This window comes from Amphiura filiformis, chromosome 4, assembly GCF_039555335.1.
Source record: "Amphiura filiformis chromosome 4, Afil_fr2py, whole genome shotgun sequence".
Lineage (NCBI taxonomy): Eukaryota > Metazoa > Echinodermata > Ophiuroidea > Amphilepidida > Amphiuridae > Amphiura > Amphiura filiformis.
The window spans coordinates 14,702,115-14,716,145 of record NC_092631.1 but is presented as its reverse complement, the minus strand read 5'-3'; the positions used below and the strand labels follow the sequence as shown (position 1 = coordinate 14,716,145).

Genomic DNA, 14,031 nt, shown 5'->3' with positions numbered 1-14,031 from the left:
TAATCTTCCACACAGGGAGTGTGAATTTCGAGCGGGTTATTTGGATGGGTGATTCCATTTGAAATCTACACCCCCTGTGTGGGAGATTAATGGCATGTCTTCCATACAGGGGTGTATGGATTTCAACTGGAATAGCCCGATGTATGCCTGAGAGATATAGTGCTCATCTAGCAGTAAATTTGTGTCGTGTATCTTATTCAGTTATATTGAATGAGATGCTGACATCCATTTAATGCTTTGTCGTCAGAATAAATCATGTCCTGAGGTCACAAGTATATTTACAACTTGTCAGTTTGTCTCCGTCATAGAAAAATGGTGTAGCTGCTTTGGTATTACTATGTAGATACATTGTTTTACCATGGGAGGCAGTGTTGAATGCAAGTGGGTTGTAAGTGCTTTGTTATTACTATGCATATATGACCTACTTGTGTTCAACTGATGGTTACTGACACTTGTCACGATGTGCGTCAGCCTCAAGATAGGCATTATTATTTTTATGCCAATTAATTCCTGATTGTATTACCATATTTGGACTGCTTAATTTTGAACTTGAAGTTGTCGCTCGAGTGAAGTGATACAAAATGATCTTGATTTGAGAGATGTTTTTGACAAATCAGATTTATTGCATGCTTTAATGACAATTTAAACTTGGATAATTAGATGAGTACCTGCAAAATTTATTATTATTATTATTATTATTATTATTGCTGCTGCTGCTGCTGCTCCTCCTCCTCCTCCTCCTCCTCCCCCCTCCTCCTCCTCCTCCCTCCTCCTCCTCCTCCTCCCCCCTCCTCCTCCTCTTCCTCCTCCTCCTCACCCCCTGTATAGAAGATTATGGTCATGTTTTCATAGGAAATATTTGGATTTTAAATGGAATAGCCCAATTTAACTTATTGCACTACAGTTTGTCCACTCTGAAGTACAAAGTACCGACGCGGACGCACACAATGTGCCGACTTTGAAGGCACGCGTACTTGCAGCAGAGACGCAGCACTACGCGCTGTATACGCGCGTGTTGTCACTTTGTACTTCAGAGTGGACAAACTGTAGTATTGCCCTTTTAACAGTTTCAATTATAGTCATATGCATGTTTCATTACAAACTTAAACATTTGGGCCTTTGGCCAATAATAATTAATATCACCAAAATTATCCACATATTTTTAAATCAAGGTTTGTCATAGTTTGCCATCATTGTTTTTATCATTTTGTTTATTTTTATATGTAGTGATGCAGCTTCCATGGGATCTACGCAAGATGTTAAAGTGGCGGATGAGTAACATCACACCTCAGGTCATCAAACATTGTATAGCCAGGTCTGGGTTCAGGGCTAGTAGAAGTAAGTCTTGTTTCTCTCTGAAATCTGAAATATTGGTAGGCCATCTTAAAAAGAAATAGTTTGTCAGAAAGCTTGGCAGAAATATTGAAAACCTTATGTGAAAATTGTTGTTGTTGTTGTTGTTGTTGTTGTTGTTGTTGTTGTTGTTGTTGTTGTTGTTGTTTGTTGTTGATGTATGTACATGTATCAGTACAAGCTTTGGTGCAAGCTTTTTAGCAAGACGAGTTGTTACTGGATGTCATAGCTACAGGCTGTATTTAAATATATGGAATTAGTGACAGGCTGGGTACACAGAAAAGATCATCGCTTGAATAATTTGGAAAAATTTTCCCCTTCTGTGGAAAGAGCTGCAGGAGGTTTAAATGTACTGTGAGGATAAACTAGATTTTCCATTCCAGCTGGAGAGAAATGTACCAATCTATAATAAACGCTATTATATATATGCAACTCCAAAATCGGAACAGATGCTCATCTTAATATACCTAAAACTATAGAGCACTTTATTTGTTAATGAATTCGGAGGTAAATGATAATTTTTATTTTATTTAGGAGGTTTTTGGAATAAAATTTATTCAACAGACTTTCTTATTTGTATCACTAGCCTAGAAATAATACACCAGCTTAAAATCTTGAAGCATGGTGGTCTGGTTGAGCCAGGTTGTGTCATATAACTTATTATGTTTTCCATATGAAGAGGCTGAGGAATAATTTGTAGAGTTAATTCAGTTTGAAGTAATTTGTATAAACTAGATCACCTTGTTGTAAATTGCAGGAGGTCAAGAATATGTCTATGGATGCAGGAGATGCAAATCAAATTAAAATAAGGAGAGGGTGCCAGCTGGTAAATGCACTTTCTTGGTCAGCCAACCACAAATGATGAAAATCAAATAAAAAATAAACCATTCAAAAAGTAGGCTGAAGATAAAGCATTGATTTCGGCCAACCATATTCAAATTTTCAGAAAATTCTGATACATGATATGATGCGTGTTTAAATTGAATCATCATTTTCTTATCAATCTGAATTATTTTTTTTGGTCTTTGGTTGATTTAAAAGCTGTAGTTTATTTTTAGGTACGATTGTGGGTTTTGTGTTTACACATTTTTGTATAGATTTCATTGAGCTAGGATTTAAATTCAATATATTTATATTGGAGCAAGAAGTCATCTTATATATTTTATTTTTAGTTGCTGATCAAACAACTTTCTAAGTGCCTTGTATTAATATTGTCAGAAAGCTCTATGTAATTTGTAATGGAAAATTATGTAATAAGGTACACATTGGAATCAATCTTGGTATTATTACTTGCATTAGTGAAATTAGTTTTGTAAGCTTTTCAATGTTTTACTAACATTTACCAATTGGCTACTTGTATTAATCAGAGAATATGAGTTTTAAGTTATACTGAAAAGTGTTTGGAATGTTGGTAGCTCTAAATGGTAGTAGGGGTTACAGGTAAAATATCTAATTCTCAGTCATGAGAGGCAGAGCACATACCTTACAAATGTATGCGTATTGCTTCGTCAGCGTACTTGCACGACCTACATGACCTCAACTTGACCTTGCCATGCGATAACAGTATTCGAAGACCGTGATGTGTTAATTCTCAAAAGCTGTGCTTACTCCCTAACGTGTGATCTTTGGGTAGTACACTCAACGCAAATATCTGTGCATATCCAAGTTGGCACTCATGATCGAGAATTAGATATTTTATCTTTGGTAGAAAGATTTTCATTTAGAAGGGTTCATTGTCTTAACTGTATCAACAGAATAAAAGCACTCAGAACATGTCAGTATAATCAGGTATTTCATATGTTTTTAAAGTTCATGCTGTTGATTTCAGATTTGTAAAATCTGAAACCACTTCCTAACCAAAAATCATACAACATCTCTTACTTCCATGGCATTTACTAGCAGTAGCCCCAGGTTTATAATTAGATCAGCTCAAATTGTTTGTAGATTTATAATGTGACATTAAATTTTCAAGATTTCATCAGTCACTGACACGATAAGATCAATTATTTTAAGCCTCATTAGTTTGCTTTTCAATTTATATTGGGCTATTCCAGTTGAAATCCATATTTCCCCTGGAACATATGACCTTAATCTTCCATACAGAGAGTGTAAATTTCAAATGGGGTTGTCTGAATGGGCGAGTCCTGGGGGGGGGGACTCCATTTGAAATCTGCACTCCCTGTGTGGGAGATTATGGTAATGTCTTCAATAGGGGGTGTATCAAATGGAATAGTCCATACTTATTCACAAATGAATTAGTCTTGTATAACCCTTGGAGGCTTTGTAATGTGCACAAACACAGTAGTACCTGTGAGGTTTGGGCAATTATCTCATCATATTTCCATGCATGAATTATAAGTTTTAATTCTGTTAATTTTTATTATGTCGATATTATCATAACCATATTTGTCAGTCATGTGTGAGGTAGTTTAAATTTGAATTGATTTTTAATTTTTTGCTTCAACACCTGTGATGAGATTAATTTCTAGAAACAATTGCATTATTCATGAAGGTTTTTAAATGCAATTTGAAGCTAATGAAGTGTTGAAGGACTCATTTAGGGATTTGTATATTTTTTGTGCGTTGTGGTATGGAGAAGAGAAAAAATGTAGGAAGATTCCTTTTTAAAGTAGATATATAAGTGATAATGTGATATAGATATGGGAAATGTGAAATCTTTGGGATATAATTGGTACATCATTAGGAAAATATACCAGTAGGAATAATTGCAGAGATTTTATTGAATCAATGTTTATTAGATTTGAATTTTTACTGCATGCAGGGGAAACTGCTGCTATTAGAGAGCAGTCATTATTTATCCTGGGGGTATGGGGGAATGCAAAATTTTCTTGTCAGCAAGAGGAAGAATTTGGGTGTTTTTTTTCAGGAAATAGGGATGTGATATTTTAAATGGAGAAATTTTATAAAATAAAGGGAGAATGCAGAAGACTCTGACACCGGACGATTTACCGTTTCCGATGTTGATTGAGATACCTCTTGCATCGAACCTGAGATGGGGAAGAAACCAATAGTTATTTTGTCTCACATAAATTAACAAATAACCCCCCCCCCTGATCCTCCGGTGATGTCACACCTAATCATCATCCCTTATCCGATGTGGGCTCCCCTTTTAAACAACATCGGAAAGGAAAGATCGCTACTGTTAGGAGTATTTCTGTTTTGGACTATATTTAACTGGAAACAAAGGGGGTAATGCGAAATATTTTGTTGAATTTGAAATCCCCCATTCCCCCGGCATAAATAGTGACCAGTCCCTTAAATTTGGTAAAAATATCTGGTCATCTACAGGCTTGTTGTTGGTTGTTTGCTATTTAATTAGTGTTGTTTGTTTTCAAGACATTTATATTTACGTATTCATATCTTTGTATTATTTGTCCATTTCAGAAGCCAATGAGTGGCTTGGTTATTGGGGTAAACACATGAAAGCTTCAGGATTCAAGGTCATCAAAGAGTACCAAAAGGTAAGTGAGGAGTTCGAATCTAGCCACCATCATTCAGTAGTGTCTCATTATGGGCTGTTCCTTTACTATATATATTCCTGCTTAATCCTCTTGACGCGGGTGTCGACTCCAGACGGCAAGTTTGAAAAAAGGTAATTTAAAAAATTTCAGAATTGTTCATTTTCATGACCATATTTGGAATCAGCATGAAAAATGCATTATAATGAGTACAAACAAGCCTGGTATTGGTTCAGTGGTTCTTGAGATAGCTCTTGATAGTTTGAGAAAATATCTCAAAACTTGGACTTTTTTGTCTTGAAGCCTATGGCTAGCATGCAGAGCAAGAATACCACATAAAAGTGGTTGCAAGTAGTAGGGAGTCAAGTCAAATACACAAATCTTGTAAAATGGTGTATGAGGCGTGTCTTCAGTAGCTGGGTTGGTATTGTGCACTATAAACCCCCAAACTTAAAACAATCACATTTATTTTAGGGAATGGGATACCGTCATTTTGACCAGGGAGTTTGCTCCTTGGATGAGCAAATTATAACTTTTGACAGATGAGCTAAGGGACTCTGATGAAAAGTGTACAAATGGGCTATTCCATCTAAAATCCACACTACCCATGTGGAAGATTTAGCTAAAGGCTTCCACAGAGGGAGTATGAGTTTTGAATAAAATAGACAGTTGGGTAACTTCCATTTGAAATACTCACTCCAGTTGTGGAAGATATAGGTAAAGCCATACTACAGAGGAAGTAAATGTGTTTCAAAATGATTAACCCTGACCAATTACATTTGTAAAACATATTCCCCTGTGGAAGATATTTTTAAAATCTTCCACAGGGGTAGTGTGGATTTCAATTGGAATAGTCCAATTCTACTGACAATAATTTTGTTTCATTCTTTTTCTGGGACATACTGTAGTGACAGTGTTCCGCACATATACAAGAATCTGACAAAACTAATAGCTTATATTATATTCTATGTATAAAACTTGATGTTTCAGGTGAACCATTTACCAGGGTCATTCCAGATAGGTCGTAAGGATAGATTATGGCGTAATCTATCGCGGATGCAGGTGCATTTTGGGAAGAAAGACTTTGGTTTTGTGCCGCAGACATTCTGTCTTCCGTTTGATATGAAGTTACTGAAGAGAGCTTGGGAGGACTCCAACAACAAACAGAAATGGATCCTCAAACCAGTAAGTCTTTTAACCCCCATGAGCACTACCTGCCAATTGGCCAAAATGAATATTGTGTCCAATTTTGAACCAATCAAGGAGGGTATTAATAAGATCATCTGCAAATGCAAGTTTCACCATGAATAGTTTAACGCCTAGTCATAATTGGCAATTGAAATGAGTATTTCAAGTTATCAACCAATCAGAAATGCTGTTAGATGACCAGTAGTGTCCAGGGGGTTAAAGCCATAATATACTGTTTCTGTAAAAAACGTAATTTTAATTTTCTTACTCTTTACCCAAAATGCTGAAATGATATTAGTAATTGTGATAATGGGTTAACTCATGCCAGGAAGCGTTTCTGTTGATTTTAAGCTGAAATAACAAGGTAAAGTGAAAGAAACTACACTGGTTATTTTGGCCAATGGCCATTTAACATGGAGTTCTATGGGGGGTTAAAGTCATAATATGACATTATATCAAAATTGTGATAATGGGTTAACTCATGTCTGTTCCACTGTAAACATTCTTAATAAAAACAGGAGGGGGAATCTTTGCACGCTGTAAGGATTTTGTTTATCTAACTTGGGGGTTATGAGATACCTGTTTCACCTCAGGGCCGCAGTAGGTTCATTATGAGATACCCAATATACCTCAAGGCCATAGAGTCAAATCAACTTGAGGGTTATGAGATACATGTTACACCTCAGGACCACAGGAGATTCATTATGAGATACCTGTTACCTGCTGTCATTCAGCAAGTGTCAAAATCAACGTCGGTATGTTGCGTTCACAGAAGGGATATCTAATCCAACTCATATATCGTTTTTCCGTCTTCCCCAAACAGCCGGCATCAGCTCGTGGCATCGGTATCCGTGTCATCCACAAGTGGTCTCAAATCCCCAAGAGGAAAGCCGTCATAGTACAGCGGTATCTCCACAAGCCGTTCCTTATCAATGGCAGCAAGTTTGATCTACGGATCTACGTCTATGTGACATGCTACGATCCACTCAGGATTTACATCTACCCTGATGGCCTTACTAGATTTGCTACCATGAAGTAAGTGATTTATTTGAATTACTTAAGGTTTGTTTGTTTGTCTGTTTGTTGTGATGAAACTGATCCACCCTAGATATGAGTCTGGTAAGCTTAGAAATCATGCTGTAATGATGAACTTAGGATCAATGACTTCAGGTTCACTTCCGGGTTTACGATGTATTTTTCACCAATACCAACGCCATTACCGATCATGTGTGGATAGTGGTAAAGCTTACTTAGTTAGGAGTTGGTCTTTTTCAAAAAGACAGGAGGTGCATTTATTAGAGTTGGTGCGTTCATTAGATGATATACGGTAGCTGGATTGATTCTTTATTTCACTTTGGGAGAAGTGAAAAGCCAGTATCTATTGTTAATTCATAACCTCATTAATAAACGCGATGCGTGCGATCCAATTACATTTAGTTATTTGTGAAAACGCGAACGCAAATCGAGGTCATTAATATCTCACAATTGACCGCAAAATGCGTAATTGTTCCAATGTCGCACACAATTGACCGGCGTTTGCGTGTTGTTGTGCGTCGGACAAACTGCGCGAGCGCTGACTGCCTTATTTGGATTACGCGTTACCATATTTGCACAGATTGTGATACGCACTTTTGTTATTGGTCGTCCTGTTTTAGCCTGATCGATTTTTGGAAAGGGAAGATGTAAAAATCATCTACTTTTATCAACTTTTGAGCAAAATTTTGTGTTATTTTGTAAGGGGGAGATTAAAGTGACGATTATGAATGAGGTTAATAACTTTGAATCGGTAATATATAGGCATTGTGAAAAATCTAAACATTTTGCTTTGGACCTCGGAATATCCTCGGGGCTACGCCCTCGGGATATTCCTCGGTTCCAAAGGCAAAATGTTTAGATTTTTCACAATGCCTCCAAATCGGCGCGAGTTATTAACCTCTAATTACTTGTAGATACTGCAGACTGATCAAAACCCCTCCCAAGTCCAAAGGCAGTATTTACTTTATTTGTTCATAGATACTGTCTTGTTACTGGGGATAGTAGATATACCCTCAACAATTTTTGCATGAATTGTTTTTGTTTGATCATCGCAGGTATTCATCATCAATGAAGAGTCTTAGCAATAGATATATGCATCTAACCAACTACACTGTCAACAAGAAGAACTCAGACTTCATGCCCAATGAGGACCATACAGCATGTGAAGGACATAAATGGTTAGTATTTGGGCTTGTAAACACCAACGGATGGGGATATTTTCTGGTCTAAAACCCACCAAACGGGGATATCAACTGGGGATGTTCCCGGTTGCAGAGATTTCTCCCTCTGCACACCTATGGCTAAAATTGCCAAAAATTGCATTAATTCAAATGTCCCCGGTTGTCAAGGGGTGTAAGACATGTACATGATTGTAGGTTTTAGACAAGTTTTGTCTGTTTTCGGGCACAAATGTCCCCAGTTGACACACAAATGTCCCCAATTGGTTGGTTTTAGGCTGAGGTTGGTTTTAGGTGTAAGATAGCCCAAGTCCCATATAACTGCTATTTTATTACAGCATGACCTTATTTTGGGGTATAGACATGCTGTGTAAAAATTTGTTCATTCTATTAACCCAGAGATTTAAGTATAATAACTTTCATAGAACATGCTGTGGTAAGACATTGTAAGGCCCCCCCCCAAAAAAAGTTTTGGTTGCCCTCCGTGACTGTCCGAAAAAATTCGAAATCTAGAGTAAAGGAGAAATAAAGCAGACAAACAAATCATTTTAATGATATAATCAGTTCTTTAGGAAGTAAATTTATTTTTGGTGTTCATATTCATGTTGTACAGAGAAGTAACTTTTCTGGAATTCCAGAAATTGATCCCACCCCCCCCCCCCCCAAAAAAATTGGATGATGAGAGTTTGTCATACAGGGAACATAAACATTCCCTGGACAAACTTCTATAAATGTTCAATGCTGTGCACAAGCGCTTGGCTGTCTGACCAAAGGACAGTTCGATTTTCAGGCAATTTACCAATACCTCTGTTACATCTGTATCTGTCTGTATCATGTACAATCACCATCTCTGGTTGTCGCATACGTGGGGGGGGGGGGGGTCATGTGCAAATTCTTAGTCAGTGGGAGTGGTCTACTTGGTAGACACATTTCTGATTGGACAATCGCATGATTTCGGGTGCCGTCTATCAGGCCGTAGACGACCACACGTCATCATGCGTCTTGATAATGCGTAACACGTGTAGGGGGGTGCGCGTATGTATCGCGCTGGATGCATAGACTAGTGCGGAATACGCGAACGCGCTAGCAATACGCGCAACAGAATACGTGAAGTTGTAAACAAGTTTCGTTCATTTTATAATGAGGGGAGTTTTTATGACGGTAACTTAGTTTTTGCTCTAAAAATTTGTTTACAGTTATTAAAATAATATTTAACTGACTAGAATGAGAATAAGCGATAGGAATTTTTATTTTGCCTATCCTCTACCTATGATAGGCGACAGGCAGGTCCAATATTTTTATCGTAGTCTACTCAAAATATTGGACCTGCCTGTTGTCTATCACACGGTAGAGGATAGGCAAAATAAAAATTCCTATCGCTTATTCTCTAAGTTTGTTAAATATTGAAGTGGGCTTGCCATCTCTGCAGATAGTAACATTTTCAAAGGCAAATGACAGCCGACAAAACGGATAATAATCAATTCAAAATTTTATCACACAAAAAAAAGCTAACCTTTGACAAGACCTTGCATATAGAGTTAAACATTATGTGGATAAAAACAGTTGTCACAGCAAAGGTTACTTTTTAGCTGCAAGGCATGACTGGAGTTGAGCATGCTTAGAAAATAATAATCAAACCATCTGCATCTATGTATCAGAGGGACTATGCATCAAGGCCAGACAAAGCATACCTGCATGTATATTTTATTTTGATTTTTTCCTGTCCAAGAATGTGAATGGCTTGTGTCAGCTATTACTGATGACAGCCTTCAGGACATGCATTATCGAAGGTGACTGACACATAAACATGTTTTGTTTAGTGTGTGACCCACAAAATTGTGTCTGATACTCATGAACAATTAAAGTAAACGCTTGTAGATCAATACTTTGTGTGTTTATCATACTCTTAGAACTATATGGCCAATCAGAAAAGCTGTTATAAAAATATGCGAAGTACATAAGTATTGTTTATTTGCACTCATACATGTACACAATTTCGCGTACGTACTACGGGCTGTGCGTTTGTGTCGTGCAGGATTGATTTATTTTTGTTCAAGGTTGGTGCATTGATAATGGTCAAATTTTCCGACATTTTGTGTATTTTGTTTGTTTTAAAAAATTACAAAAATTGAAGAAATTCTTTTTCGTGTATGAAATGTAAGTAAATCCCTTGTTGCTCAAGAGATTGGACAGATAATGCACTTCTGCTGAATGTTGAAAAAATGAAGACAAAATGTGATGCTAAAAAGTTCATGTAATTTGACTCTTCATTTGAAATGATTCATCAGGTTACCAGCATTGGGCTATTCCAGTTGAAATCCATACACCCCCTATGGAAGACATGACATTAAACTCCCACACAGGGAGTGTGAATTTTAAATGGAGTCACCCATTCAGGTAACTCCATTTGAAATTCACACTTCCTGTGTGGGAGATTAAGGTCATGTCTTCCACAGGGGGTGTAAGTATTTCAACTGGAATAGCCAATTTGGATATCACTACATAGTGCATCATCACTCTGCTACTGGCACAGGCAAATATAAGTAAAGGCGGTCATCTTTTTCTGTACAGCAGTACTCTCTGTTCAGAACAGGTGCAATGGATGCTTTTTAATTTCCTCTTGCACTTAATCTCTTACACAGGACCCTGAAGGCATTGTGGAGTTACATGAAGCATCTTGACAAGGATATCGACACCAATGCTGTGTGGGAGAACATCAAAGATATCATTATCAAGACCATTATTAGGTAAGAAATTAAACCAGGCCAGTTTAAAGGTATGCACTATCAGACAATTTATTCAAAAAAATCATTAAAAATCTGAAAACGATGTAATGGGCTATTCTATTTGAAAATCACACCCCTTGTAGAAGATTTTAGAATTACAACCACATTCAACAGTTTGAATTATTTCTGATTCAACTATTTTCATCTGCAAAAAGTCGTAATAGTGTCGAAAATTTTGGAATTCTAAACAAAATAATCTAATGTTAGGCCAAATTGTGTATTTTTCAACTGGAGTTTATAAATTTCAACCATTTTCAATGGGAATTTCACATAAACCTAGTATAAATTTCCTGCTGGATTGAACATAAGGTGCTGCTGGAATTGAGAAGGCAGTGAAATCTTCTACAGGGGGTGTGTGGATGTTAATGAAATAGGCCCGGGGGGGTCACTCGCATACCAAAGTGGTACGCATGCTCGTCCCCCAAAACGTCGAAAAAGGGTTGATATTTGGCCTTCTGGCTGCGCCGACGCGTTTTTTAGAAAAAAAGGGTGCTTTTCAGGTTAAGTTTCGACGTTTAGGGTATATTTTGTCAACTTCAGTGGGTTTGTTTTAGAATTTACGCTATTTAGGGGTCCATTTTAGCTTCTTACACCCAATTACACCATATTTTAGCGGTAAGATTTACAGAGCCTTACGCCAATAAGGGGTGAAATTCTTCCACACTGTATACGCCATTTAGGGTCCATTTTTGATGTGCTGGGACGAGCATGCATACCACTTTGGTATGCGAGTGATCCCCCCGGGGAAATAGGCCAATCAGGATTAACTTTGACATGTTGTTCAATGTTGCAGGTTTCTTTACGTATGAACGAATACTGCAACATGGGCTGCCGTTTTCTTCCTTTTTGTCAATATTTGATTTGAAAAAAAAATGGGTAACTAGAGGCTCTTGCTTGACTTTTAAGCTACTCTTATAAATTTCAAAGAAACAGAGCAAGTTTGAGTTCAGATTTTAAATATCTGTACTTCCATATCAAAATGATGAACATGTCGGCTGCTACATGTGTCTCTTTTTACATAATAGCTTGGAATAAATACCCTCATCTCATGTGGAGGTCACTTCAAATAATTCCTACATCTGCATGGTTTAGGAATACAGAGAACTTTCCTAAACCATGTGATTTGGGGATGATTTGAAGTGCATGACCTCCACTTGAGATGAGTCTGGTATTTATTCTCATGTAAAAAGTGACACATGTAGCAGCTGTCAAGTGCATCGTTTTTATATCGACGTATGCATATTTGATGCTTTCACAGAGATCACTGAGAGTGCCTTTAAATTGGGTTATTCCAGTTGAAATTCATACACATGGAAGACATGACATTAAAAATCCACACAGGGAATGTATAGATTTCAAATGGAGTCGCCTATTCAGGGAACCCCGCTTGAAATTCACACTCCTGTGTGGGAGATTAAGGTCATGTCTTCCACAGGTGGGTGTATGGATTTCAACTAGAATAGCCAATTCCTTAGGTAGGAAACTAGGGTGGTTGAAATCTCTTTAAGTCACATTTTGTAAAGAAATGAGCTGCGTGGTAGGGAAAGGAAAAATTGATTTTGTATTTTATTTGTATGACATTTCGCTTCAAGTCAGGATGAACTCAAAATAGTGCAATGTTTTGAAAGAAGATAACCAAAAAGATGCTACACAGGAATTGTGAGAGGATGAGAAAATAACAAAGAAACAAATGCGACACGATTAAGGGAAATGATGTCGAAAATATTCAATTTCAAGATTTTCATCAGTTACTAGCACTTAGATATGCTACGTTTTGATGTAATCTTCCGGCCCCCAACTCAACACAAAAGTTCATAACAATGAGAGTTACCAAATAGTGCAGAAAAGGGGTATTTTTTTTACCAGTAGCAAGGACCACAAAATTGGCAAAATAGGGGATGTTTAATTTGCACTGTCCGCAAAATTTGGATAAAAAGGGTACTTGGGAAAATCCAGTAAATTATGTAAATATTTATTGTCATGGAAAAGGGGTATTTGAAATTCTAGCCACTGAAAACCACAAAAAGGGGGTTGTTTTTGGCCAAATTTTGCCCTCGATTTTGCATGAAAAAGGGTGTAAATTTGATGAAAAATCATTGCAAAGGGTGTCTTTGAAAGATTTTGTAACTTTCATGGTTACCAAGTTTTGTGTTGAGGTGGGGGCCAGGTGCAAACCCTATGAAAATTGGATTAATTGGGTAACTTCTGGTTATCAAGTGGTATTTTTATCTACTATGTCATTTATTTACATATGCACTTTTTTAACTTGCAAGCACAGAAGTTGTAAATAGTGGGTGGACTGTGAAACTTGGACCAGCCAAATGAAGCTTGAAAAGAAACCACCATGAATCAAGCACTAAATCTGTGTACAGGGGCCAATGATGCACATCTTAATAGGCAATAACCGCAGCGCATACAGTACGCATTCCCACACGATGTACGCGATACACGATAGCAGGGTACGATAGCCACGTACAGCTGTTGCTTCGTTCTGAAGCGGCAGTCAGGGCTGTGATGTAACTCTAATTACATCTTATTTTATATTTCAAACAGTGTTGATTCATGCGTTAACAGTATGGTGAAAGCCAATGTGAAGAGCCGCTACAGTGTACATGAGCTGTTTGGGTTTGATGTGATGCTAGATGAGAATCTCAAACCATGGGTCATAGAGGTCAACATCTCGCCAAGGTATGTGGGGGTGTGTATGCGCGTGAATGTTTACGCTTACCTCATATTGTTGATAGAAATCAACATCTTGCCAATGTAAGTGATTGTGTTTGTATGTGCATGAATGCTTATGCTTACCGTATTGTTTGTAATAAACGCCCTGGGGCGTTGCATTTTTCCAAAAGGGGGGCGTTTATTAGAAGTGAATTGTCAGTGAAAAAAGTGAAAAATCAGGTTCAATTTCCCGATGGTGCTCCTGTAGAAAGGAAGGGTTTACGACTATACTAATGCAATTTCCATGGAAATCTTCATTTTCATGGCAAATACAACAAAATTACACCCGTA

General features: G+C 37.4%; 1 protein-coding gene across 1 annotated transcript in view; it reads left to right on the top strand.

Moving 5' to 3' along the window:
* The window catches only part of LOC140150581 (tubulin monoglutamylase TTLL4-like), a 51,557-nt gene that overhangs the window by 25,128 nt on the left and 12,398 nt on the right, over window positions 1-14,031 (top strand). Inside the window, exons 5-11 of the mRNA XM_072172623.1 lie at window positions 1,228-1,338; window positions 4,759-4,835; window positions 5,823-6,017; window positions 6,844-7,055; window positions 8,111-8,233; window positions 10,876-10,980; window positions 13,573-13,707. Coding sequence (XP_072028724.1) covers window positions 1,228-1,338; window positions 4,759-4,835; window positions 5,823-6,017; window positions 6,844-7,055; window positions 8,111-8,233; window positions 10,876-10,980; window positions 13,573-13,707 — 958 coding nt within the window. The remainder of the gene's footprint in view (window positions 1-1,227; window positions 1,339-4,758; window positions 4,836-5,822; window positions 6,018-6,843; window positions 7,056-8,110; window positions 8,234-10,875; window positions 10,981-13,572; window positions 13,708-14,031) is intronic.